At 48.8% G+C, this 27,914-nt stretch overlaps 2 protein-coding genes and 2 long non-coding RNA genes across 13 annotated transcripts in view; 2 read left to right on the top strand and 2 right to left on the bottom strand.

Moving 5' to 3' along the window:
• PAX7 (paired box 7) overlaps positions 1–5,252 on the top strand; it is an 86,677-nt gene extending 81,425 nt beyond the window's left edge. For all 8 annotated transcript variants that reach the window (XM_085509729.1, XM_085509728.1, XM_085509730.1 and 5 more), the window contains one exon: positions 1,819–5,252. In XM_085509729.1, the coding sequence (XP_085365855.1) occupies positions 1,819–1,934 (116 nt within the window). In that variant the 3' untranslated portion in view covers positions 1,935–5,252. The remainder of the gene's footprint in view (positions 1–1,818) is intronic.
• Positions 5,253–11,507: 6,255 nt separating this feature from the next.
• LOC146759883 (uncharacterized) lies at positions 11,508–17,205 on the bottom strand. Its single transcript, XR_014932099.1, has 3 exons — positions 17,119–17,205; positions 15,590–15,699; positions 11,508–11,638 (listed from the first exon to the last, which is right to left on the bottom strand). It is a non-coding gene; the product is annotated as an uncharacterized LOC146759883 (long non-coding RNA).
• Positions 17,206–18,056: 851 nt separating this feature from the next.
• ALDH4A1 (aldehyde dehydrogenase 4 family member A1) lies at positions 18,057–25,232 on the bottom strand. Of its 2 annotated transcripts, XM_015882677.3 has the most exons (15): positions 25,175–25,232; positions 23,831–23,924; positions 23,666–23,758; positions 23,537–23,584; positions 23,246–23,401; positions 22,895–23,044; positions 22,723–22,797; positions 21,737–21,924; positions 21,421–21,494; positions 21,132–21,328; positions 20,401–20,448; positions 19,749–19,901; positions 19,464–19,585; positions 18,564–18,682; positions 18,057–18,353 (listed from the first exon to the last, which is right to left on the bottom strand). In XM_015882677.3, exons 1-15 carry the CDS (start codon positions 25,198–25,200, stop codon positions 18,241–18,243), a joined length of 1,656 nt encoding a protein of 551 aa, XP_015738163.1. In that variant the 5' UTR covers positions 25,201–25,232; the 3' UTR covers positions 18,057–18,240. The 2 variants fall into 2 exon arrangements, with proteins under 2 accessions (XP_015738163.1, XP_085365853.1); XM_085509727.1 differs by lacking the exons at positions 18,057–18,353; positions 18,564–18,682; positions 19,464–19,585; positions 19,749–19,901; positions 20,401–20,448 and adding an exon at positions 20,922–20,950 and having other exon boundaries at positions 21,062–21,328.
• A 260-nt stretch (positions 25,233–25,492) lies between these two features.
• LOC116654314 (uncharacterized) lies at positions 25,493–26,248 on the top strand. 2 transcript variants are annotated; one of them, XR_004309460.2, is made up of 2 exons: positions 25,493–25,542; positions 26,021–26,248. It is a non-coding gene; the product is annotated as an uncharacterized LOC116654314 (long non-coding RNA). The 2 variants fall into 2 exon arrangements; XR_014932100.1 differs by lacking the exon at positions 25,493–25,542 and adding an exon at positions 25,649–25,735.
• Positions 26,249–27,914: the final 1,666 nt, after the last annotated feature.

The raw sequence follows: 27,914 nt of genomic DNA, 5'->3' as shown, positions 1-27,914 counted from the left end.
TTCCAATAAAGATTCCCTTAGGCAAGACGTTAGTCACACCCATGTGTGTAAAAAATAAAGCTACGTTTTTGAAGAGAGAGTGACCAGCAAAGGAGAGGGAAAGAGAAAGAAGGGTTTGTCTTGGTTTGCTGCAGGAATTTTCACTTGGGCCTCTCCTTGAAGAGCTGCCCACCCAACCCTATCTATGCTGTTTTATTGCCTTTCCTGATTCCTCTCCCTCTTTTCTGTTGGACGTCCATTCAGTTTGGGAGCCACAGGGCTCAGTTTGGAGCAGGAATGTTTTCCCATTCAATTCTTGCATGGTTGGTAGAGTTACTCAAGATATATCCAGCTGTGGCCATTTGAAGATGAGATCCCCATCAAGCAGCAGACTCTCCACATCTGCACATTAATATGTGGATATTCGGATGCCCAGCTAAATAGAGGCGATACATAAATCTTCACTATAAGCTTTTCTGTTAATGAGCTCCATTTATAATGATCTCTATGTGAAGAAACCATTTTGTTGGTAATTAGAACTGCTGAGCAAGGTCTTGCATGGTTATGACCTTGATATAACAGCATTTTTTTTTTTCTTGTCTTTCTCAGTGCATTTTATATTCAGCAGATCTTAGTGGTGAACTTTTCCAACCTTAATGATTCTGTGATTCCCTTCACCCAGAGCACAGCTGCCAAACACACACAAGGGCTTCACAAAGCTGTTATTTAATGTGATCACCTGAAATATCAGGGGAACAAGCTGGAAAGGTTTGGACACAAGCCATAGAGCAGGGTCTTCCCCAGCCTTTAACCCTATGAAGTTGGAGGCACCATCACACAACTTGCAGAGCCCAGTGCTCAAGACAAGCTGCCCCTACTGGGATTCCTCCCAGTCCAGGAGGAGCACCAGCCCAACTGTGCCACCTCCAAGTGTCCAACCAAGAGCCACCAGCAGAAGTTGTACCCTTTCTGCTCCCCAAACACCAGCCAGTGCTGTCCCAGCCGGTGAGGAGCAGCGATGCCAGATTAATGTGGTCCTTGCAGTTCCCAAAGGCCGGAGCTGTGTTAATGATGCCGGTGATGGAACGCAGAAGCGTGAAAGGAATTCTAATAGATATGACAAGTCTAATAAGAATTTGAGTCTGGAAGGGACCTCCTCTGGGGCAGGCATCTGACAAGATGTTGATGGCTGAAATTTGTTTACTCATTGGCACCGATTGTACATCTCCTGCCAGCTCCTTATTAATCTAATTTGAGACATTAAAGCTAGGGAAAGGGAGAGACTTTGACTGAAGCTCAGCTAATGAGCAATGTCACCATCCTGCCCCACTCCTCGTCCCCCCCCACCCCAGACCATGGGGCAGGCTGGAGAGTTGGGATGCATTTCTCACCCAGACAAAGTGTTTCCCTTAGGACAGAGGAATGAGTCAGCACATGGTGGTGGCTGAGTCACATTCAAGCCCTGTCCAGGTTGGTGAGGTCCTACTGGAATTTCATTTGCACTGGCATCACTGGTGGCACAGTGTGAGGCTGGAGCTGTCTCGGGCTCATCAATGGGCAACTCCCCTGGAAAGACCATTTTCTGTGGCATGAGTAGGATCTTCACCCTTAGTAGGTGCTGGGGGGGATGTGAGGGACCCACAGCCCTGGCAGGTTGATGTAGAAGGATGCACCCTATCCCAGGAGCACAACCTCTGATCCAAGAGTCAATTCCTAGGAATGGGTCTGTGGGGTCTGTTGGTTACACATCTTTTGATGGCAAATGCCTCATTTCCACTAATAATCCTCATGTTGTGCTGTTTTCTCACTCTCCCTTCCCCCATTGCTTTTCCCTTTCAGCTGCTGTTGATTATTTGGCCAAGAACGTGAGCCTGTCCACACAGCGCAGGATGAAGCTGGGAGAACATTCAGCTGTTCTGGGGCTCCTACCAGTAGAGACAGGCCAAGCTTACTGAAGAGTCCGACTGTGCCAACAACCCACTCCAGCAACTCGGTACCACTGGAGAAACACTACCAGCCTTCCAGGGATTTGCCTGTACCCGGACCTTACTCCTTCCCAACTCCCTTTCACCTTGCATCAACTTGTGAAGGAGACGGGAAAGATCAGGAGGGCTCTCCATTAATCCAGCTCCTCCAGGAGTGCTCAGAGGCAAGCCTGGCCTCATTGACCTGCATTCTCTGGCCAGAGACAATAGGTTGGGTACATTTATTAACCCCGAGTTCATGCCCTCCCTCTACCTGGCCACGGAGTTTTGCCCATGCTTAAGGACCTTCCATTCATCTAGGTAGTTGGCATAGTCAAAACCAAATTGATCTCTTTCCCCCCCCCCTTTGTTGAAAGAAGTTTCTTTTTTGTTTCCTTTTCTTTCCATTGGTGTAAATTTGGTGAATGTTGTATAGGAAGGAATAACCAAGCTGACTGTTAAGGATGATGTAATTCGGGACCACAGAAGACCTATGGACCAAATATAAGAACTTGTTTAAACAAACAAACAAACATAAAACAGCAACGCGAACACAAGAAATACGAACAAAGACAAACAAAAAGCTCAAACGTAAATTAAAGAGACAACAAATGTCCCCCACCCCCACTCTACCCTTCTGTTCTCACCGATGGCTTCCCAAAGCAGGGCCAAAGCAGGCCAGATTGCTGCTAAGCAGGGGCGGGGTGGATGTCCATCCAGCCTGGGACCTTCGGAAGGTGTAAATGTGAATTGCTGCATGAGGTCTGGAGATGGTGGGCACAGGCACGAGCAACATTTACGTTTCCTCCTAGGGACCAAGTTTGACCTGTTTATCACCAAAAGGACACGAGCGTCAGATAGTAGCAGAAGATGTGATAGCAAACTCTGGCCAGAGAGAGGGCATCAGATACAGATGACTACTGTGGGTCTCTTGCCCTTGTAATTGAGAAGGGTGAGGACTGTTGTGGCCCTTCCATCCTTCAGTAGGAGAGAAGCTGCCCATTGAGAGCAAAGACAGCAGAGAGAAGGAAGAGTCAGAGATGTGTCAGAGGGTCAGTGTGCAGAATGGGGCTCTGCTGCAAGGAAAGGGCCTCCCAAATGAAAATGGGGCTGCACAGTCGGATGAGTTTTGCTCCAGCACATGCTTCTAGGGACAGGTTGTTACAGACACTTCTGCTGTGCCCTTTTTCTCTTATTGCTGTTTCTTCAGTTCTTTCCAAATAACCTGATGTTGTTTTTGCAGCTGGAACAACGTTTTTCCCAGGGAATTCTTCCCTGCCTTGCCCCAGCCTCATTTATCATGATCCTCTGAGCTGCTTTCTCCTGAGCCATGTGGGCAAGTACCTGTTGGGACCAAAGCCGAATTTTGCTTCTTACATTGCTCAGCATCCTGTCAGATCCATGCACAGCACCAATCAGCTTTGCTGCATGTGGGTGATGGAGCCTACATTCCTAAAAGCGTGCTAACACACTCGCTTGGCCATTCTGCCAGTCACACCATCTCTGGTTGTGTCAGTGTGAAGTCTTGGAAAGCAACACAAGATGCTGCTCTTGATCTGATAGAAGGGAGAAATCCCTTTTGGACCCAAATCCTGGCTTAAATATCATTCCCAAGTCACCTTCTGTGACTGCCATATCAGAACAGGGGGTTCTAGGGCAAGGACAAGGGTGTATGTGATGGACATGAGCATAGGGATTAATGCCAGAAACACCCATTTACTACAACAACCTACTCTTTAACAAGAAGCCAGCAATCCCCACTGCTTAACCCTGAAATCTCTGACCAAATGCATTCCTCGCTGCCTGCAAAACTAGAAGGAAAGTTCCAGTTTGTGACAAGAATCCTTCCCGCTCGCAAAATCCTACCAGCTCTCTCCTCCCCACTCCATCCTATCACCCATCCTCAAGGAGCGGTGCACAGAACCCCACCAAGTCAAGTCTTAAAGAGAGGGAGCACCGTAGAATCCTGTTTGCCATTCGCCTTCACCTGAAAGTCCGTGAGCACCCGGGCACTGCTGTAAATAGAGTTTGTAGGGGAACCCGAATCGCCCCGCTAGCACCAATAGCTGTTCTCTGACCTTTCCCTCGTGGTCGCACTTTGTACATTAGTTGGAAATTGGGTCATGTGCTGTATGTTTATAGGAAGTTGACTTTCTTTCTTTCTTTTTTTATTTTCTTTTTTATTTTCTTCTTCTTTTTTTTTTTAAATACTAAAAAACACAGTGAGTGCCGTGCTAGTTAAAAATAATAATAATAATATTCAAAAAAACATAAAAAAATAGAAAAAATTAAAAAAAAAAAATAAAGGGAGGAGGGGGGAGTGGGGAGGGCGAAATGTAGAGATTTTGCCTATTGTGTGTTTTCAAAATACATTCCAGAATCTTTGGGGTGGGATGGGTTTGATTTGGGGAATTCTTTTCTCTTTCGTTTGTTTCTTCGTTCTGTTCTGAAGGTAACATTCATGTATGAGAGTCCAAGTGTTTTGGTTTTTCTTTTCTTTTTTTTTTTCCTTTTGTTTTACGGGTTGCCAACCTCAGTTCTGCTGAAAAGAGACAAACTCAGGGGGTAGGGTGGGACAGAACAGAGGGAGGTGAAAGAAAACCAAGCATGGAAGAGCAGAGCCGGTGGTGGGACCTTGAGGGACGCGCGGACCCATCGGGGATGGAGCAGACCTCCACCCAATGGTGACTATGTTGGGTAACCATGGATCCCAACCACACAAGAAGCCAACGAGCAAAGGGATGGCGCTCCAGAACCGTTCTCTCAGGTCGATATTTCTTCCATGCCTGAAGACTGAGATCCTTAGGGGACAGCCAACCCACTGATGGGTTTTGGACCTCCCTGTGCCCCTGCTTCACCTCTCAGCACCGTCCTGAGACCACAAAATGGACATTTCCTCACTGTGTCTGATAACTCAGCAGATTGGCTCCTGTTGCTCAGAGACTTTTGTGTATTTAACGCTTCTAACCCGTCATCCCTAACACCTCCATATACCCACCTGGGGAATATCTACATAGCACTATAGGACATTCCTTATTCCTAGTAACTGCGGATATGTTGCTTCTGTGTTTGACTCATAGCCATTTTGCTCCATGTGTATGCCTGCCTGGGAGTGTGTGCGCGTGTGTGCCTGTGTGCGTGAGTGCGTGTGTATATATATAATCGCACCATAATTTATTCAGCTATATGGAGTAGTAATAGTAGAAAGAGAAACTGGTATTTGCTTTAACTACCTGCTGCCTGTAGGTGTCTCTCTGTAACTCAGGCATAACTGTTATACATTAAAAGAAAAAAAAAGAGAAAAAAAAAGGATTAAAATGTGTCTTTGGATGGCTTGTTTGCTTGATGCGCTCTGCCAAGCTCAAGGGGAAGAAGTGGTAAACCAACATTAGCCAAATGCACAGACAAAATGCAGTTTTGCTCCAAAAAAGAGACCAAAGTTGTGCAATTTGTCTGTAGGAAGTAGTGGGTTTGGTGGTGATGGGTCAGTGCTTGGAGTGGATGATCTTAGTGGTCATTCCAACCTTCTATGGTTCTATGGGTGGGCACAGTGGGCATGGGTTGATGGTTGGGCTCAATGATCTCAGTGGTCTTTGAGGACTCTGTGATTCTGCCTGTGATTTATACCAAGTTGGAAAGGATCCATAAGAATCATTGAGCCCAACTCCCGTACAGATCATCGAGTCCAATTCCTTAATGCAAATCTATGTGGAGAAATGAAACATCCATTTTCACTGTGACTTTTCACAAGGGAAGGACAATCACCTGGCCTGTTCCAAACACAACTATGTCTTTATATATTAACTTTCAGCGAGTGATGGTGGGGCAGAGGGAGGCAGGATGGGACAGTGCTGCCGCTCTGGCTCTGCAGGCACCTGGCTCTCATTAGAGGGCAAAGCACAGCAGCAACAAGCGGAACAATATTTTGAAACTCTGCAGAGCAAGGCATGGCTCGGGGCTTCGGCAGTCGGTAATAAGGCATTTTGCCTTTAAACAAAGCCAGTTCCATCTGAAGATGTTTTGGTTCCCCGTAAAATAAGTTGATCTCCATCCAAGCGGTGCTGGACCAATATCCGCATGCAGAAAGCAGGGTAATTAGTCTCTGGTTTTTGGTGGGTTCTTTTAAATTTATTTATTTTCTGGTTGCCTTTCAGCAGAGAGATCGTTCCATAGTGGGGCAGTGGGAGGTGGGGGCTGCGGGGGCCCTGCCAGCTCTGGGGTCACCCAGGCATGGGGTCTGCCCTGGGGTGCTCCCATAAGGCTTCTTCCATCATTTCCTAGGAACCCTAAAACAGGCCAGCATTATTTCTATAGCCACAGCCCTATTTTCCAACTCGCTCTGTTGCTGGAAGCTCTGTGCCCTCCCTGAAACAATCTTGCTCCAGTGCTGGCCACATCCAGACAGCGCCGTTGTGTTTCAACACTGCCCTCAACTGTTCCCAGAGCTCCTCGTCCTCTTTTCTGTCTGCTCGAGCCTTATCTGAGCAGCACAGGACATCTCCCAGACCTCACCAGAGCCCAAATATTGCCCTGTGGATGATATCAAGGGCACAAGTGAGCCCACAAGGGAGCAGCTCCGGGCCGATGCAGCTCCTGCAACAAGGATCACTGCTCAATTATGGCCCTAAGCTGTCGTCAGCTTTAATCTGCCGATAAACCAGTGATAAATCAGAATCAAGGCCATTTGACACCAGCTGCTAATTTCTGCCAAACACACTGTGTCTGCAGGCTGGGGACAGGGCACTGATTGTGCCGCAAGCACAGGGTACCCAAGGTCCCCACCTCATGGCCGTGGATCCCCATGTCACAGCCTTATGGATCCCCAATGTCATGGCTTCATGTGTCCCTGTGTCATGGTCTTATGGAACCTTGTGTCATGGCCTCTGGATCCTCATGCCTTGGCCTCAAGGTCATGGTCTCATTGGTCCCCAAGTGTTCTGGTTTCATGGATCCCCATGTCACGGCCTCAAGGATCCCTATGTCATGGTGTCATAGATTCATGTGTCAAGGCCATGGGTCCCCATGCTGTGGCTTCATGGGTTGACATGTGACAACACTGAACACATACAGGCACATGTGTACTGCAAGTTCTATTCCCCAGCTTCATGCCATTGCCATTCAGCAGCTGAGGAAAGCACATGGGGATGCAGCCCAAACACGTTTGGAAGGGCATTGATCAGCACTTTTCTTTTGAATTACTGAAAAAACAACCAAAAAACTTACTTACTTCATCTTCTCAGACATTCTCATGGGTATTTTTCTGAAGTGAAAGAGGAGGAAAGGACCCAAATCTTTCTTGTTTCCACTTTTTTCTTTCATTTCCAAAATACGAGAAGAACAAACTGGAAGGGGAACATTTTTACGTTTCTAACCATGAAATTTAAAACCTCTTCTCAAACCAACACTAAGGAAACTGAGATTAAGTCTCAATTCTCTTGACTCGAGGCTTATTAATAAAAGAGAATTTAGGAAAAGGTCCTTATGATAAAACCAAAATATTCTGGAAAAGAAAATGGCTTTTACCTCCTCTCTATCACTGTTACCCATCCCAGCCCCACTGTAACGCAGTGGTTTCAGAGCTGTTTTGGGAACAGAGAGGTGAAGGTTAAGTGACTTACATGAGCCCACATGGGTCGACACGTCGTGTTCGGGTGTTACACTAAGAGAGTGGCTTTGCTGTCAGCAGCCTTCAGCCTCGCAGCATTCCATGAGCAATTTCTTTGCAGAATAGGTGTAGAGAAGTTTATTATAATGGGCTGTGGACCTGCATAAAATCAGGGTATTCCGAGCAGGGAGAGGTGTACGAAAGGGAATTAAACGACTGAAAAAGGATTTCCTTGGGAGGCCCATTTCTTTCTTTTTGAAGGATTAATATAATTAATATCCCATCCTGGGCGGGCCACGTTCTCACCCGGCACAAACCAGCCCAGAATTTTAACGGGTTTGGTTGATTTATAGTAACCCAACGGCTCATCCTGCATTCCTATGGCGCTCAGTCCCCTAATGCTGAACATCAACGGGGCACATATCCCATCCTCTCCTCCCTACAGTGGCTTTAGTGCAGAATTCCCATCCCCAGGGTGGAACACATTGGGTTTTCCCATCCTTTCCTCCTCCATTGCCCACTATTCCTTACCAGCACACAACCTCGGGGTGCTGTGCTCCCAAATAAATAACGATGCAGAAATCTTTCTGCACAGAAAGGCCTTTTGTGTTTAGCCAGGCTAATTGTTATTAACAGTAGATATGGGAAAGAAAGAAAGAAAAGGAAAGGGGAGGGAGGATGAGAATGGGAGGGAAAAGGGGAAAAAAAGGGAAAAAAAGAAACACAAACCAACCCACACAACAGAGAGAAGAAACCCACAAGAAAACTGTTCACATTTCCCGAGACGTCGACAAAGCTTTTATGAATATAACGGGATTTGTAACAAGCATTGCAGCTGCATATAAGGCATTCAGACATGGAGACAATTTTACTAGATAATAGACTATCACGCAGGATACAATTTAAATTAAAAAATGCAATTTTCACCTTGAAATGAACAAATGATTACAATTTCTATACAAATTAAGGCATTCAGGCTCTCTTTCAGTAGTGGCATCAGTCCATGAAATATGACATAATTACCATGAAATACATTTTCAAATATTTTGATTTTTTTTTTTTTTGTCCATTGCTTTTAAAAAACAGAGCCCCGTCTTCTGGGTACGTTTGTGTGTGTGTGAATGTGTATTGGGGTGGGGGGGGGAGGGTGGCCTCATCCCACCTTCTAGGGAAAAACACATTAAAAAGAAAAGAAAAAGTACCCAAAGATTACTCTCCCCCCCTCCCCACACACACACATACACCCCTTCCTGCTCCCCCCACCTTCCCCCTCCTCTTGACTTGTGAGATAAAATTGAAAGAAAAAAAATCAGACAGAAAGAAAAGGAACGCGAGCGAAAGGCTCTAAAGCCTCCAGATTTATCTAAATTACTACGCTTATCTGCAAAAATCACATCTGCTGGTTATCTACTGGCTCTGTGCATCTCCTGCCCCCCCCCAACTCCTCTTTCTGCCTTAAAATGATGTGGGTTTTTTTTAATTAATTATTTTTCCATTATGTTCTTTCTTTATAGCTGGAGAAGTAGGGTGATGAGCTGAAATGATGATGCCCCGTGCATTTGGGATCCCAACCCAATGGGACACCAACTGGTGGGGTTTCTTGGGGTCCATCACTCCTGAACCAGGGGGATGTGGGATAGGGTTCCCATCCACACCAGTGGATGGGAAACGGGAACAGTGAGGAAGTTTGTAGGAGAAAAAAAAGGAGATGGTCCTGGTTTGTAGTTTTTGCCAAATGTGAAATATTTGGGATTGAATTTCCCATTTATGTGTCTTGAGAGAAGTGGAGATGTGGGCACACAACCCAATGGGTCACCAGCAGTTGGGGCTTCTTGGGGTTCATCACACCCGGACTAAGGGGATGTGAGTTAGTGGTAGTGGTAGGGTTGGGCTTTGGAGATGCTCTGCTCTGTTTACTGTCTGACTTGCAGTCTTAATCAGCATATTTTTGAACTAATGACCATTAGTGGATTTACAGGAAGGTGGTGGAGTCACTGTCCCTAGAGTTGTTCAAGAACCATGGAGGTGTGACACTGAGGGACATGGTCAGCAGGCATGGTGGGGATGGATTGGTTTGATCTTAGAGGTCTTGTCTAACCTTAATAGTTCCATGATCCTATGATGGGAGAATGAAGTATGCCCATTCTTGCACAGAAAATCAGTGATGTGTTGGTACTTTGGTACTCTCTCCAGCACTGGTTCCTGTCTGCACACCCACACAGGCAATGGGGAGCTGTGCATTTTCAGCCTCGTGTCTTTGAGGTGTGTTGACCTCATTTCCAAGATACTGCTCCCAAAACCACAAGAGCTAGAGGTTTCTAACCAGAAATTTGCATTCTGTGGTCTGTGTTTAGCACAGCTGCAGGTCAGCAAGGGAGAAATACGCCATGTCCATTGTAAATTCAGTTACGCTGATGACAAAGAAACTGTTGGAAAACTGCAGAGGAGTTTATTGCAAAGTCTCAGAGTGCAGTTACCTGCAGCTGCCTGGCTGAGCGGACAGGGATTGGGCAGGAAATGATTTCTTAACCCATTACAAACAGTTTTATTCTTTGAAATCTCTTCACCCAGAAAATCTAACTCTGCTCTGTTGGGAGAGGCACAGCTTCACCCATAGTGGAGATTTGGGATTGCTTCAGCTGTTGCCCATCACCCTAAGGCTGCCCTGGCCCAGCTCTGAGCACACCCAACCTGCTTCTCAGCCCGATACCTCTACAAGGCTCAGATCTTTATTTAAAACCTTCCCAAAATGTTTCAGAGATCTGTTTTGGGGATGACACCACCCATGGAATGTCACCGACCAACCAAAAGCTGCGCCATGGGGCTGCCTCAGCTTCTGCTGTGCCTCTTCTCCCCACTTCAGGTACCTATGCCTGGAGATCAGCCTCACCCTGCAAAGCCCACAAGCTCAGGGAGGGAAATGTCAGGCAGGTCTGGCTTCAGGTGGTGCTGGGTGAGGTCTGAGCTTAATTAGTTGTCCAGTTATCCTCACTTTATTATTATTATTACAAAGCAATTGCAATTAAAAAGATAAAACTTCAGAAGAGGAGAGCAGAGCAGCCTCACTGACACTGTGTTGGCAGCAGTCTCGTGCCTGCTTTATGAGGCTGTTAATGAAGCCCTAATTCCTGGCAGTGATTGCTTGTATTCAGCAAAGCCCCAGCAGCCTCAGCTCTTGCCCATCAGCTCAATGCTCCCAGAGCAGAGCTTGCAGAAAGAACAGATCTTTGCTCTCTGTTCACAGACTTGCTGCTGGAGGAGAAGCTCCCTGTGTTTGGGGGGGGTGTGACATGAATTAAAGGAATTCCAAGAGAGGATTTTGTTCACCAGAAGCATGAGGAACACCGGGCTGGTCTGAGCTATTGCATGCTCCCAAAAGATCAACCCAACATTGCCACAGCTGAACCCATCCCAACTTCACATTAGTATGGCCTAACCCAACCCAACCCCACATTGCTATGGCTGAATCTCACCCAACCCAAAGGTGTCAAGGCTGAACCTCAGCCCACGTTGTCACGGTCAAACCTAACCAACCATATGTTGCCACAGGTGAACCCAACCCAACCCCATGTTGCCACAGCAGAACTCAGTCCAGCCCAACACTGCCACAGTTGAACCAACCCAACATAGCCACAGCCAAACCCAACCTAACATTGCCACGGCCAAACCCAACCCAACGTTGCCATGGCCAAACTCCAAGCAACTCAATTTTGCCACGAGCAAACCCAATCCAACCCAACATTGCCATGGCCGAACCCAACACAACCCAACCCCATGTTGCCATGGCCAAACCCACCTCAACTCTATGTTGCTATGGCTGAACTCAACCCATAGCTGCCATGACCCAACCAAGTCCATCTCTCCATTCAACAAAGGATGTCCAGCTCCAAGAGGACAGATCAGGGCCATCCCAAGAAGACTCTCACCTCCAATGCCAGGCTTTGCTCAGGTTTTGAGAACCTCCTGTGCCTTTAAGGCTGGCCCCAGCTGCGCTTGCCACCGTACAGAAGAGGATGCAAAATTAAGTTATGTGAGGCTCCTGCAGCTGAACCAGATGCGACTAAAACCAGCCTCTTTATGTATTCATGAGCTGTGTGGAAGAGAAATAAAAGGATTCATTACCACGCAAACTGTTACTAATGACATGTACCTGGTGCCGAGCACCTCTGGAAATCTAATGCGACACACTGGAGGAGAAAATGTATTCGCTTTTTCAGAGGCCAACGCTGAATGGAAAATTTCCCCTCCTTGGCCCTTCCTCATTCTGCATTCACTAAAAGCAACATTTACAATTCTTCTGCCATTATGTCCTACCAGGGCCTCTGCGCTTTCTGTCACGACCTTGATATTAGCTGAAAATTGGAAATTCGCTGGCATAGCGGAGGTGGGGAGGGCTGCAAAGCAAGTTGCTCTGCCGCCTAGTTTGCTCAGAAGAAAGAAAGAAAAAGAAGAAAAAGAGCGAAAAAAAGGCAACACTTAACTCCCTGTGAGTCACCAGCGGGAAAATGCAGAGGATGCACAAGCAAGGAGGGATGGGTGGAGGAGGTGGGAGAGCTCCACAGCGCTGCATGGTCTTTGGTGGCACCAAGGCTCTGATGCTAGAGAAGATGTTAGGGAGGAAAGAGCTTTATCTGATCCCAAATGCTTCCTTCTGTCACCAGGAAGGGTCAGCAGCTCCTTGTAACACCCATTTTGTTTCTTTTTTACCTCTTTTGAGCAGGGACAAAGCTCTCAGCATTATTCTGTATGTATCCAAGTGGGGATAAATGCTAACCAAGTGGGAGGAAATGATACTTTGGGATCTGTTCTAGCTTCCCTTTAACCCCAAGGGCTCTCTGTGTTTGTAGCCTAAGTCATTCTTTTTCATGCTGCTCCCTCCCTACCATTCCCACTCCCTTGTTTACTAAGGGCCATCCCTATTAGTTGGCGAGCTTTCTAATTTAATCAAGGCTGGTCCCTCTCACTGATTAATTCACAGGATGTCAGCTGAGCTGTTCTGCTTTGTCACATCCCCAGCACTTCGGGTGTGTGGTGATGGGAAAGCACTTTGATGCTCAGGGGCAGAGCAATGGGAGCCTCCCTGAAATGAAAAATAGAGACGTGGCACCTCAAAGTCACATGGTTAGGAGCAATGAGCCCCAAGTTCATTCCGTCTCCATGGGAGATGAACCCTTTCTTCTCTATCAGGGAGCTCAATCCAAAATGGGCAGATAGATGTTAGATATGAGCAGCCCTTTGATAATCCACCCCCGTTTCCCTTCTCTAACCCAATCACTCACTGGCTGCCAGGGGAAGGGATGTCCCTTCCTTTGAGGACCGCCATGAGCCAATGTAGGATGTGTTGCTCATAGACTTTGCCTTTCTGCACTGGCCAGGTATGGGCGGAGATGAAAAGGGGAGAGGATGGGGAACACATGGAAGAATATATTTTAAATATATATATCTGGGAGGCTCTATGGGGGAGCTGGTAAGAACTTCACAAGGCTGATTCCTGCTAAAAACTGCTAACTCGCATTCTCATTGCCAAGGGCAGCGCCAAGGGTGAGGTAGGAGAAGGTCTCCAGCCCCTCTTGTGGTTTGGAAGCACTGCATGCCTGGCTTTGGAGGAAAGGAACCAGATCTTCCATTCCCCAACCCCTCACAACTCATTTAATTGCCCCAAGGAGGACACAGCACTGACACCAGCATCTGTGAGTCTGCTTTTGGCCAAATATCAAGAGATTTTGGTTTGAATGATGGTTGGCAAACAGGGATGGAGGCCAGCATTAGGATCCCTGATCTCAGGCTTTGTCTTGAAGGTTGGATTTCCTGCTCTGGAAACCTTCCTGCCTGTTTCTGTCCCCACCACCAAATTTATTGATCACGTTTGGTCATAGTGCTGCAATAACAGCTCTCAGCTGTGCCTGAACCTGAATCCAAAATCCAACTGCGTACGGTTGTCAATCCAATCTCAAGCCAAAGCCATAGGACTGAGGCTGCACATCTGTGCATCTTTCCCATCCCTGAAACCCGATGAGGTTGGGGGGGGATTGGAACAAATTGTTGATCCACCACCCATGGGATGGTTTGAGATGCGCACCCAAAGCTTTGCTGGAGACCTAGCAGGACCCGTCAGCCCTATCCTCCTGCAGGAGGTACATACCAACAGTAACACTTGTTCTTAATGTTAATCAAAGGCAGAAATGGTCATTTGGGGGGGTCTGGTTGTTAGAACAGGGATGTGCTCATCGATGTGGTGCTCCTGGGGGGGGGCTGAGGGTCCATCTCCATCCGTGCGCTGTCCACGCTCTGTGGTGCTGAGATGCTGTGAAATCTCTTTACACCTTGTTGTCAAGACAAACCATGAGTGCACATCTAAAATCAGGGATAAGTGGCATTTTTCAACTGCTGTGGCTTAGTTTACTGAGGGATCTCCTAAGAAATAGATGTGGGCTCTTTGATTGTTGACTGCGACCCCATGGAGGTACAGGGACATTGTACCACCTCCTTATCCTATAGACATGGAAAAAAGAGTGGGATTTCAAGGAAAATCTTGGAATAGTTGGATACGTAATCTCAAAAAACAATGGTGTGGTGAAGGAATGGGTTGTTATTTATGGAGGGGATGGGCATAGTGTTGAGAGTTCTTGTAGGTTGCTGGATGGGCGGCCCAATCCAAACCTGACAAGGGAGGAAGAATGCTAAATTCCAAAGTGAGGGCTGTGTAGGCTGTGTAGGGTAGTGAAATGCAAAGGGAAGGGAGGGGGCAGCAGGAACAACAGCCACTCGGATTTCAGGGCTCTCAAGGAAAAGTCGAGCCCTGAGCTATTTTCCCAGGCTGTGAGGAGGCATCGCAGCTGGTTTCCACCCGCCTGGGACAGGGGAAGGGTCTGAAGTGGTGCCAGAGCCTTAGTGGGGAGGTTACGGCTGAGTCCCCCAGGGTTGGAGCAGAAAGATGAGAGCTGCTGCGTGCACAGCTGCCGGCCCCAGTGCCCAGCGTGGGGGGAAATCAACATCAGGAGCCAGGGACGAGTTATCTGCTGCTGTTAAAAGGAGCTGACAAGTGGGAGAGGCAGAAAATGCAGGTGTTGGCAGGGAATTACCACCTTCCCCGCAGGCTGGGCTGCAGTAAATCAGTGTCACAAAGATATCGCTTGGGGAGGGGGAATGTCTGAGGATCGGGATGCTCAGGGCTGGAGGTGCTCAGGGATGGGGATGCTTGGAAATGAAGATGATCAGAGATGGGGATTCTTGGGGAGCTTTGGGCCAGGAGCAGCTTCCAGCACCGCTGACATACATCATGTCTTAATTAGGATCAAGGGCTTAATGGGCACCTGTGTCCTTTAGGGGAGTCTGAATTCACCCCAGAGGGATGGGGCTGCCACAAAAGGCTGGGCAGTCCCCAATCCAGTAGCCAGAATAGGAGAAAAGGCAGCGATTCACCTCCTCCTTCCCTCTTTCCTCCTCTCATCTTCACTCCCTAACAGAGAACATGAAATCCAGCACATGCATCCCTGTTTCCCCCCCTCTAGCTAGCCCTACAGAAGGAGCACTGTGCCAAGCAGACCTCATAGCTGCCTGCTGATGTCAGGGCTCTGAGCAGTGCAGCTGTCTGAAAGTGTCCCCTGGATTAGAGCATTGCACTGGGATGGAGTGGGAGGGGGTACATTCCTGGGGGGTGGCGTCACTGCAGTGGATAGAGCCAAAGGCTGGGAGCCCCATGTTCTGCTGCTGTTTGCAATGGGGCAGCAGTGGGGTCTGGGTGCAGCTGTTTCCATTGCTGTGCTTCAACATTCCCATCTGCAAAATGGGCACAGCACAGCTCCGCACCCAAAACACCAAGAAGGGATTCCCTGGTGTTGGCACACAGCTGTGAATACAGAGAGTGCCATAAATGCAATACGGGGGTTCTGTTTACCACCAGGACCCGTTTTGAAGGATTCCCTGCCACCATTCCCAACAGAGACACCATCCCATTATCCCACCCAAGGAACACCAATGGAGATGCTTGGAGTTGGGAGCCCAAAGTCCAACTCACCCTAATGTCTACACCCCACAGTACCTTTTCAGATGGACACAGCCATCCATCCACGCACCCACTTCAACTTGCTCCTCTCTCCCCCCACCATTATGCCTTGAGCCCCACTTGGGGGTGTCGTGCATTATCGTAGGCTGGAGAGAAAATAAACAAAAAATAACAATTAAAAACAATAATAATAATAAAGGAAAGCTGCTGGAAGGGCTGATCTTGCTCCGATTAAAGGTTTTGGATGGCACTATCCGGGGAGAATCAATTCTCATCACCCACTCTGCCTGCCTGGCATCACGGTGCCGGCACCGAAATGTCACGTCTGTGATCTCCAGGATGTGGAGTGGGGGGGGTCAAATAAAAAACCTAACACATATAAAAGCACAGAAAAAGAAAGAACATCTTAAATGAAAATAGAGCCTGAGCGGGTTCGCCTCTGTGATAATGTTAATAATTGGTGTGAGGAAAGGGGGGGGGAAGCGGTGTTTGTTGGTAATTTTCTGGGTGCTGTGTACACGCTGATGCCTTATCGCTATAGGATGGAAAACAGCAGCAATGATGGCACTGCTGATACATTTTAAACACCCAAAGGATGCGATGCTGCATGTGATGCTGATCCCCAGGGCACTGGAGGGGGGGTACGGGTGGGATTGGAGTCCCTGAAATCCAGAGCATCCCATGGCATAGGTGGGAGCGGGCTGGTCTGCAGCTCTCTGTGCCCCTTTATTTGCTTTCTGGGATTTTCTTCTGGCCCCAAAGGGTCACATCGCTCAGTTCCAGCCCCAAGGATGGAAGCCAGGCTTTATTTACTCTAGCTGGAGGCTGACATCCTGCTGTATTCTCATGACTCCAGGACCTGGGGCTTTAGCACAAAAATGCCAAATATTAGCTATCATCTCTCCATGGCTCCGCAGCATTTTGGAGGGGCTGCTCCCTCAGAACACGACGTTTATTTGTTGAATAGGGCCAACATCTACGTCCCATCCCCTTCTTGCTCCTTGGGTTTTCCATCTGCACTGTGGGAAAGTCCCACTGTGGGGCTGGATGTGCGCTGTCTGCATCTCTCTGATAATTTCTTCTCCTCTGATGCCTTATTTTTCCAGAGGTAGAAGAGCTGTTCCTTTCTCCCCATCGCTCTCCTCAAAGGCAATTCCTTTCCCCATCCCTGCAGGCATGGAAGCACCCAAGGAAGCTTGTGATCCCCCCCTGGTGCACTCCCAACTTCAAAAAGCCAACTGCTTCAATAGCATTAGGGGGCTGATTTGAAGCCACAAAAGCCATGAAATTCGGAGTTAAGGCTCAAAAATCCACTTGACACCCTGCCCTTAAGTCCTAAAAGACGTTGAGCCGAAGGCAGTAGCTCACAGCTCCCCTAATTGCTGGCTTCCCCTGGCACAGGGCACCAAAGATGCCCCCTTCCCCTGTATTCAGCACCCAAAGCTATTTCACCTCCCAAAGGCTGCAAGGAGAAGTTTTCCATGGGAGATTATTTATTATCATCATTTCCTATCATTATTTATGACTATTATTATGATGGCTATTATTGGTGTTATCATTCTCACCCATTGCTCTCATCCTTGCTCAAAACACTGCGTGCACCGAACACGTGCGTTGTCTCAGCTCATCCTCTGGCAACAACTGGAAGAAATAACTCATTAAAACAGCACAGAAAGTTTTTTGCAATGCATTTTATTGCGATTTTCATCACTTAAGCCTGGATTTGCAGGTGTTACTGCAACTCATTCTTCACCTGCATGCTGAATACCGGCCCAGGCACGGACAAGATCAATACTTCAGTGCTTATTGCAGCAGCTGTAACAGGGTTAGCTACACTATCTGCAAATCCTGATAGTCTCTGGTTTGAGGGATGCTGCAGCCAGTTGTGCAGAGTGGCACTGAGGGTGCTAGAAAACCCCTCTGCTTTCTCCAGTCGATGTCCAAGGCTCAATGATGGGACATGGGACAGCTGGGCATCCCCATGGGTAAGGAAACATGGGTACCACGTTGGAGCTGCTGAGCCCACGCGAGGGATGCAGCCTTGGAAGTGCCTTCTGCAGTGGAATAAGGCACTTTGGATAATTTCTAAGCAGCACCGAGCTCGCAGCTGCCCTCTCTTGGCAAAACGTGCCTCCTGCAGACGTTGCTCAGAAACAAGGAAAAGATAAGGCTCAAGGCTCCCACTGCATCTCACGCTGGCTTAAACCAAACCAAGATCTCTTGGAAGTCCCTAAGTTCCATTCACTTTGCTGTGCCAGGCTCTGCCCATGGATAAAGGATGTCTTGAGAACATCGGACACTCACTGGATGGATAAAGGGGAACTGGATCCAGCACCCCTTGGTGAGCTCAAAGCCCTCTGCAGAGGCACAGTGCTGCTAGCTCTGAGATATGCAATAGAAAAGCCCTTATGTAGTGGAAGAAGTGCTACTCCTGCATGGGGCACTGCCCTCTTAAAGCACAGAGCATAGGAATCGATTCCCAAAGGCCACGGCGCTCTGTGGATTTGCTGCATCCGACTCAGTCCTTTATTTTATTAACATTATTCTTCGTGTGAGTTCATTTAATAAAAGAATCACTCCCTAAAAAGAAAACCTTTGCTAAAGAGCTTGAAGTGCTTTCAAGGCTGCGGCAGGAAGCCGCAGTGTGCGTCGAGCATCAGTAGTAGGGCACGGGTTGGGGGAAGGCATCACTGCATGTAGGCATAGCGCCAGTCTGACAGAGGCACGTGGGTTTCCTTGATGGCCTGGGGAGATGTCCAGCGTAGGATGTAGTGGGGGCCACCAGGCTTGTCATTGGTTCCTGTTTTGAAGGGGAAAAAGGGACACAAGGGATGTGGTTTAGTGGGGATGGGTGATGGGTTGATGGTTGGACTTGGGCGATCATAGCGGACTTTCCCAATGTGAGTGATTCTATGAGAAGTAGAACCTTGGGACCTCGGGGTGAAAGATGTGGTTGGAGGGGACGCATCCCATTGTGCTGATGAAAGAAGGGGGTTTTGAAGGGTCTCACCTGAGATGCGGGAGCCCCCAAAGGGTTGTTGGAACACAACGGCGCCCGTTGACTTGTCGTTGATGTAGAAGTTGCCGGCTGCGTTGCGCAGATGGCTCCGGGCTTCCTCAATTATGCTCCTGGGGAGGGATGGGTGGATGTGAGCATGGGGGGGATGATGAAAACGTGCCTGGGGGCCTCTGCTCCAACCCCAACTCCAATGGCAACAAAGTTGGGCACTGCTTTCCTTGGCATGTACCTCCAGGACTGCATGTTTAGCTAAGCCAAGTTCAACTCTCAATCCAATGGGATCTATGTGCTTATAAAATGAAGTTCTTTACACCTAAGTCCAAGGACAGCCCAACTTACTGACCTTCTATGTTAGGACAACTCATCCTAATGACGAGTAAGTTGGGTTTAATGACCTCCTAGGTTACTTATTCAATACCTGCTCCCTGGTTTCACTAATATTTGGTTTATTCTTAGGTAATCCTTGAAAAATTAATTCTCCATCTGTCTTGTCTGAGCCTCAAACTTTCTCACAACAACAACAAAAAGTGTTAAATAGGAAAGCAACACAACGCAACGATGCAATACAGGACAATGCAACAACTTGCTTTGTATACAATCTAAAAAGCTTCTGGCTCTCCCCCTTGCTTAGAGATAGTGCTCTGTTCTCTCCTAGGCTTCTTAAGTAATGAAATAAACAACTCTCTTCTTCTAATCTCTTTTTCCCATGGTAAATAGAAACTCAAAAAACAAAAGGATTCTCGAAACCAGTTTCTAACCTAAAAAAGCACCCTGCATGCAAGCCCTGAGGGGCTGGAGCACTGACTGGTGGCTGGGAGGTGATGGGAGGACCAACCCCCCCTACCCCCTCCTCTTGTCCCCTCCTCCTGTCCCCACTCGGTCCCTGCTCACCTCTCCTGGGCGAACACCGCCCCCGTGAGGCCATAGGGTGTTGTGGTGTCGACCAGCTCCAACACCTCCTGGTATTTCTCCTCTGGGTACACGTACACGGTGAGGATGGGTCCAAAGATCTCCTGAAAACCACAAACACAAATCATACAACTCAGATATTTAATATAAGCCAGCACCCTCCAACCGCCAGCATCTAAAAGTTAACACCAGGTTAACTAATGCCATCAAACAGCCAATGTGCTGCCCGAGTTATGGATCCACACCCCTTGTTTTCCCTACTCTCACCTCCTTCATGATGGGGTCTCTTGGGTCCTGGCTCTCCACGATGCATGGCTCAACAAAGTACCCAACGCTGTCATCACAGCCGCCCCCAGCCAAGATGCTGAGGTTGGGGGATGCCTTGGCGTGTTCGAGCCACTTCTTTATACGTGCAAATGACTGAGGAATGGAAAGATGAAGAAAAAGGTACCTAACTTTATGTTTGTTGTTGAAGTTGGGCTGGAGGTGAGGTTTGGGGGATGCTTTTCAGGACTACGTTGCTCGCTTCCAGCTCAGGATGAAGACTGGGAGGAGGAAATACAGCCCTGTGCACTGAGCCTTATATCTGAGATGGTTTCCCAGCAAGATATCTCACTTCTCAAAAGAAGCAGTGACATATCATAGAATGGCTTAGGTTGGAAGGGACCATAAAGAACATTGATGCTTAAAGATCACTGAGTTCCAGCCCCCTGCCATGGGCTGGTTGCCCCCACCAGACCAGGCTGCCCAGGGCCCCCATCCAATCCAGCCTTTAACATCTTCAGGAATGGGGCAATATGTGATAGTTGGGTTTGTTACTCTCCTGGATTACTGCTCAAAGCTTTGCTCCCCACCTAACCAAGCTCCTACCAGCATCCTGGTGGCAATACCTCCATGCAGACAGGACACATGAGCTCACCTTGTCATCAATCACTGCTGAGAAAAAGGTCCTAAAGTCCTGGACAGGCTGCAGGGGCAAAGACAAGACAATATAATCACAGAATCATTAAGGTTAGAAAATACTTCCAAGATCATCCAGTCCAACTCAGCATGCCAACCTATCCCTACTGTGCCCACTCATAGGGCCCTTAAGGTTGGAGAAGACCTCTAAGGTCATCTAGTCCAACCATCAACCCAACCCCACCATATATAGGACCATAGAATCCTTAATGTTGGAGAAGACCTCTGAGATCACTGCGTCCAACCAATGTGGGTCACTCCTGATGAACACACTGGGCTGAAAGATGGAGGAGGAAGCACGAGGACCTGCAGCCACCAAGGCCTGGGGTCAACACTGTGCCAAAAAAGCTGACTCTAAGACTGAAACCCCCACAACAAGGCACCCCTCCTCACCCCAAAGCACACCTCCGTTTGGAGGGACCAACCTCCCCTTTTTCAATTAGCCCGCAGTATTCAGCTCTTTGCACAATCCTTCCCGCAGATGCTGGCTACAAGTTAATTTCTAATCACTAAAAGAAAAAAAAAAAAAGATGAAGGGGGGGGGGGGAAGATGGAGGGGTGGTGGTGGGGAGAACCAGTGGATAAAAAGCTTGGTTCAATAGGAATTAGTAGCCAGTTACCGCAGTCTCTAATCCCATCAGCCACCCGCTGAGCCGCAAAGCCCTTCAGCAGCCCGGCAGCTCCACTCACGTCTCCCACTTTGATCTTCTTGGTCTCTTCCAGCAGCTTCTCTTTGATCTGGGGCCACAGTGAGCGCGGGGCGTAGAGGCGGGAGCAAGCGGAGCATTTCTGGCCTCCGTACTCGAAGGCGGAGCGCAGGGTGCTGTTCACCACGCTGGACACGTCGGCCGAGCTGTGCACCAGGTGGAAGTTCTTCCCCCCACACTCTGGTTGGTGGAGATAAAAAGGAGAAAGAGAGGAGTTGGATGGCACGAGGTATAAGGATGGGGTATCCGCGGTCCCCAAAATGTGAGCTCACCTCCAGCCAGGCGTGGGAAGTTGCGGTAGCGGTCCAGGTTTTGGGATACTTGCTTCCAGAGGTGCTTGAAAGTCCTGGGGGAGAAAGGAAGAGCTGTGGGCAACTTGGGAAAGGTGTGACAGCGTCCTGACCCTGCTGTGACACCCCATAGCACAGGGATGCTCTGCACATGGAAGACATGTTGGTGAGAATAAGACCCTGGATATCAAAGCGCTGGGCAACGCACAGAGCCCAGAGAGCACCCAGCAGAAGTTCCCCTTTTAACTCCTTGTTTTTTAGTTAAAGCAGCTCCTCGTGCTCCCCCACCCCGACTTACGGCACGCTGCCAGTGAAGTTGAGCCCACAGAAGTGCTCGGAGCTGGTGACAGCATCACCAAACACGGGTCCATCCGCCGGCACAAACTGGATGACGTTGGGAGGGAGCCCAGCTTCCAGCAGGATCTTGTAGACAGCGTAGCTGGAAAGCATGGCCATGTCACTGGGCTTCCACAGCACCACGTTTCCCTGCAGGCAGAGCACAGTGAGTGCACGGGGAGAGGCTTCCAGCCCTAACGTGACCCAATACCAGCTGAGGGAGCAGAGCAACCTCCCAGGCATGTATTAACAGAGCCCAAACAAACAGCATAATTGGCTGCAAGACACAGAGCAGCAGCCCTGCTGGGCTCCCACCCCTTTGGCTCTGTGCCCCCAGCATTGCTGCAGCTCGTGACCTGCCCTGTGTCACCATCACTGCAACCATGAGCAGGCTGTGAGCAAGGTTCAGTAGTGCAGTGCATAGAGGAGAACACCCTGGGCTTAATTAGCACCCACCTATTAGAGCACCCCAAGCTGCTCTCTGTGTAAAGCCCAACCTATGGGTGAAACATGGAATGGTTCAGGTTGGAGTTGGCTTTAAAGAGCATCCAGTTCCAACCCCTGAATTGGGCTGGTTGGCCCCCAACAGATCAGGCTGCCCAGGGCCCCATCCAACCTGGCCTTTAATGTCTCCAAGGATGGGGCACGTCTCAGATTTTCCATCCCTTTTTCCAACACTTGCCCATCTAAGCTGTTTAATGGACAGGTCTACCCAGCAGCCAGGGGAACGCTTGACTAATTAACACCCCCTGAACCTGATTACAGAATTCATGATGGGGTCTAGAAGGGTCTGGCTGAGCAGAGCATAGAGGTGCCCAGTTTTGAAGCCACTTTTGGAAACAGCCCCAAAGGGCTCCTCCATCCCCAGGTGCAAATAACCTGAGATTTAGGATCAGGACCCCCAAGATTTGGGAACAAAAAGGGGAAACACCACTCCATGATGCTCACCATCAAAGCCGGAGCGCCTGCCAGGTTACCACCAATGGCTGTGAAGTTGAAAGGAGAGACAGCCGCCACAAAACCCTATGGAAGGAAGAGGAAAGGGATGGGTTTTAGCATCCTACATCACCCTACAGCACCCCATGACACCCCATAGCCATGAGTTTGACCAGCTGCTCACCTCCAGGCCGCGGTACACCATGCTGTTGGTGCTGGCCTCCACGCTGAGCGGTTGGCTGCCCTGCAGCTCCAGAGCAAACTTGGCATTGAAGCGGAAGAAGTCGATCAGCTCCGCTGCCGCGTCGATTTCTGCCTGGATGACTGTTTTGCCCTGGTCATGGCCAATAGAAACAACAGATTACACTGGGATTTGGCCTTTCCAACAAGGGCTGGGTCCCCTTCAAGACCCCCATCCCACTCCTTCCAAGACCCCATCCTACTCCTTCCAAGGGCCCATCCTATTCCTTCCCAAGACCCCATACTGCTCCTTCCCAAGGCCTCAGATCCTTCCTGCTCACCCCAACCCACTCACCTGCCCCACCATGGTCTTGGCCAGCACCTCGGCACGCCGTGGGCCGCTCAGCATGTCGGCTGCTTTGAGAAAGATCTGGGCCCTGTCCTGGATGGGTTTCAAGTCCCACTCCTTCCTGGCAGCCACGGCAGCATTAATGGCTTTGTTAATGAGGTCCTGTGGAAGGGGAATGGCAGCCATGAGGAGATATCCATTACAGATGATCAGGGTGGGGGTGAAGGGCCATCTGCCCAACGATCTGTGCTCACTGGGCTATCCCCATAAGGAAAATTAAAGGGAAAAAGGGCTCACCTTGTCAGCATAGCAGAACTTGGCCACTTTATGTGCATGGTTGAATGGCTGTAAAGAGAACGTAGTGTCACAGTAATTCCCTGTCATTGATGCACCCCTCAGAATGCCATATTTCACCCCAAAACTCACCGATGGTTGGTACCGCACCGCTGACGTCCACACCTCCTCCCCACCAACCACACAGGGGATGGCTTCAGTCCGACCCTTCAGCTCAGCGAGAGCCTGGAGAGCAGAAAGGGCAGCGTTGGGGATGGATGGAGATGGGTTAAAAATGGGGGGCGGGGGGGGTCTTACCTTCTGGAGAGCTGATCTCTCAGGGCTGCCAGGCTTGAACTCGAGGATGGGCTCGTTGGTCACTTGGATGGCTGCATGGTGAAGGCATCTCCGCCTATGGAGGGAGGGAGAGAGGGATGGGGAAATCCCACCCGTGCTTCCAATAAAGGGTGGTTTTATCCCCCAAAAGTGGGGTTTTACCCCAGTAAAATGTAGTTTTATTGCTATGTGGTTTTAACCCAGCAAAACATGGGTTTAACCCAACAAAACTTGGGTCTATCCCCTCAAAAACCGATATTAACCCAACAACACCTGAGTTTAACCCAACAAAACTTGGGTCTATCCCCCCAAAAACTGTTATTAACCCAACAACACATGAATTTAACCCAACAAAACCTGGGTTAATCACAATAAAATGTGTTTCGATCACAATAAAACATGGTTTTATCACAATAAAATATGAGCTTACCCCAACAAACACAGCTTTATCCCAACTAAACTTGGGTTAATCACAATAAAATGTGTTTCTATCACAACAGAATAGGGTTTTATCTAATGAAAAGCTGCATTTCTTCCCCCCAAAATGTGATTTTATATCAACAAAATGTGGTCTGACCCTCCATTTTATCACAATAAAATGTGTTTTATCCCAATGAAAAAAGCCTTTGTCCCAATAAAGTGTTCTTTTAACCCAAGAAAACTTGTTTTTATCCCAACAAAACATGAGTTTCTCTTCCTAAAATGGGTTTATTCCCCCCATAAAAACGTGTTTCTATCACAATAAAACACGTTTTTATTCCAATAAACACCATTTTATCCCAACAAAGTTTGGTTTCATATAAAAACTCGCTTTTTGTCCCTTCCCCCCCAAACAAAACGTGGTTTTATCTCTTAATTTACATCTCCCAGTCTGAAAAGGCTGCAGAAGACGCCGGATCAAAGGTTTCTATATGAGATGGGAAATGGGGCTGTGGGCACCGGAGCGTGGCAGCTCTGAACCTTTGCCATCCCAACGCCCACCCCATAGGGGCAAAGGGGAGGAAGGAGGGCAGCGAGAGGGGGGCAAAGGTTGGGAAGGCAGCGGGGGCAATGGGGGGGGGAAGGAGGTATTAGGGGACAGCCAAACACGCGTGGAGCTCCCCCACTTGTGTCCTCCTCCATAGGGCATCAATTGGGGTCGGGGGAATGGGGTGAAAGAACGGGGGATGCCTGGGGGGGACAGGAGGATAGAGAGGGGGGGGAGAACGACAGACAGTGGGAATAGGACAGACTGAGGGTCACCATGAGGGGGCAGAGGGACAGATGGGGGGACATGGGGTAAGAGATGGGACAATATGGGGGGATATGGGATCGTCCGGCACTCACCCACGGCCCCGCAGCGCACGCCACATCCCGCACCGCTTCCCACGGCTGAGCCCGCACCGCTCCGAGAAGGGAAGGGGGAGGAACGAAAAGTCTTCGTGGTTATTAAAAGGAGAAGATGATTTGGCGTTATGTGATAACGGGAAGGGGAGGGAGGTGATAACAGCTCGGGGCTCACGGACACGAGTGGGGATGTGGGGTCCCGGTGTTGGGCTGCGAGATGGGGATGGTGACGATGGGAAATCAACCCGGGTACGGAGCGACAGTGGTTGAGGCCGGGACGTAGGAAGGGGCGGAGCGTTAAGATAAGGGGAAATAATTAAATAAAGGCAATTAATTATTTTTCTACCGCGTGGGGGGGTCTGAAGGGGGTAAAAGAAAAGGGGGAGAGAGAAAAAAAGGGGAGGAAAAAAGGGGGAGGTGGGGGGAAGTGGGGGAGGAAGAAAGGAGAAAAGGGGGGAGGAAATAAGGGGAGGAAAGGGAACAAAAAGGAGAGAGAAAGAGGGAAGGGAAAAGGAGCAAAATGCGATTGTAGCCCTAAATGGATCCCTGGCACTTGGCATGGTGAGGTTGGGCTGTGTGAGCATTGGGTGCTTTAATGCCCCCCTCCCACCTCAAAAGGATGAGAGCACTGCTCAAAGAGCTCCATTCTGTACTGGGGTGATTTGGGGTTGGCTCAGAATTCCCTACACCTCCTAAATGTGGGGCTTTTAGGGAGCAATGATGGCCACCCCCACACCCCTCCCCACCCCTTTACTGCTGGCTGCAGCACAAGAAGGAGCAGGCAGAGGCAGGAACCAGGAGGTTGGTATTTATTTAAAGTGTTTTTCTTTCCCCTCGGAAACAAAGAGCCCGACCTGCTCCCATCACCCAGCACAGCCCCTTCCTGCAGAGCAGAACCGGGACGGACGGACTGACGGATGATGGAGGGAGCAACGAGCAGAGCTGAGCGGTGGGTTTTGGCACCAATGAGGAAAAACTGCAATAATCCATCTGATATCACAAGAGTTGGAGTCCTTTGTAGCTCTTCCATTAGGATTGAGGTCAACGTGAGCCTTCATTGGTCCCAAATCCACCATCAATGAGCATCAGACACCATGGACAGGGCCCAAATCCACCCCCAGCTCAGCTCAGGACCCGGTGCTGCTCCATCCTCAACTTGGAGCCTCCGGTTGGCATCACCAGTTCTTATTTTTCTTTAAAAGAAGCCAATATACAGAATACAAAGCACAATATTTACAACCGGACGGTCAACAGATCCCGCACCCATCAGTAGTCTGTTTTAATGTGTATAAAAAAATACCCCTCTTACAACGACCTAAAGAGGGACTGACATGAAGTGACACCAACGTGGGAAGAGATTCATTCATCGACACCTTCCACTCCAATTAAATAATAAATAATTGGGGTGTTTTGTGGCAGAATCGAGGCTACGTAGGCTTGAGCGAGGGCTAAAATGTGTTTGTTTTAAGCATTATTTCCTCTACAGAGACCCAACCCAGAACTGGGTGATCTTTGAGGTCCCTTCCGACCCAACCTGTGGTCCTATGGAATTAAATAGGAGGAGAAGCATCACGTACCCATTTCTGCCAACACAATTTGTTGCTTCTGCAAAAGAGAAGCTCGGAACGGCTCCCATGAACATGGAAGGGTCTTAAGACACAGAACTATACACAAAAAACAGACAACGAGAAATAATCAAGTGTTTCTTCACTACTCTGCCAAAGACTTGGGGTCAAGCCTCCACCAATGGGTGGGGAAGGACTGAAGTAAGAATTTGGCAGGCAGTTATTGTCTTGTTCACCTCTACCACCAGCATCATTAATACCAGGATACAGTGCAGCAAACTCAAACTGACCAAAGTCACCTTGTAATAAAAGCTTAAAATCGAGCATTTTGGGTCCCCCTGCAACCCAAGTGTATAAGAATCAAAACCCAAAAATCCTGAAGCAAAACGTGGAAAATCCTCATTGGGGTGTTATTACACCATGGAAGCACGGCATGGAAAAGTCTGGTCAACCCCATTGGTCGACCAACTGTGATTTAGCGTTGACCACAGCATTTTAATTGCTTTAAATATCACCTCTAAAGTAAAGCACTCACAAATGTGCAACACAGCTGGAGACTTCCCCGTACTGCAGTTCCAGCACAAACATTCTCCCAGCTATTCCCAGAGCCAAAGGAAACAACAAGCAAAGAGCTGCTCCACATAAGGCTGCGCACAGCCAACCGTCGCCACTCTTTGGACCATGACCTCAGCTTGTGTTTTTGCTGGCAGCAATGGTGATGGAAAAACACCTCGTCTTGGGTGGAAAGAGCTTTAGATCTACAGCCAGGCTCTATTTAAGTCTACAGCCAGGCACTGTTTAGATCCACTCTATTTCATTCATTTCCATTTACACTGGCGTAGACCAACGCAACGCGTCTTCCAAGCGGGCAGGACACGAAGCCAAGGTTGGGGCAGTACTAAAGCAGCAGTGATTCTACAGGTTGAGGCTGTCAGCCTGCTTGTCTTCCCTACCTCTGAGGAAGCAACGGGGAGCACATCACAGCCATACCCATCCCATTGTCCCACATCATCAATGGGAAACAGCCAGAGATTTTGGAGTCCCATCAAAGCCGAAGATACTTCACGGGGGAACAGCTGCATTTGCCAACAGAACTCTGTTTGCACTTTAAAAACCTCTCATAAAAATAGAATATATACTGTGTGGTTTTGGTTTTGTTTTGTTTTTTATATATA

This window comes from Coturnix japonica, chromosome 9, assembly GCF_054131305.1.
Source record: "Coturnix japonica strain WE chromosome 9, WE-NBRP24, whole genome shotgun sequence".
Classification (NCBI taxonomy): Eukaryota; Metazoa; Chordata; class Aves; order Galliformes; family Phasianidae; genus Coturnix; species Coturnix japonica.
The sequence above is the reverse complement of the archived record's forward strand: the minus strand, read 5'-3'. Positions and strand labels throughout refer to the sequence as shown.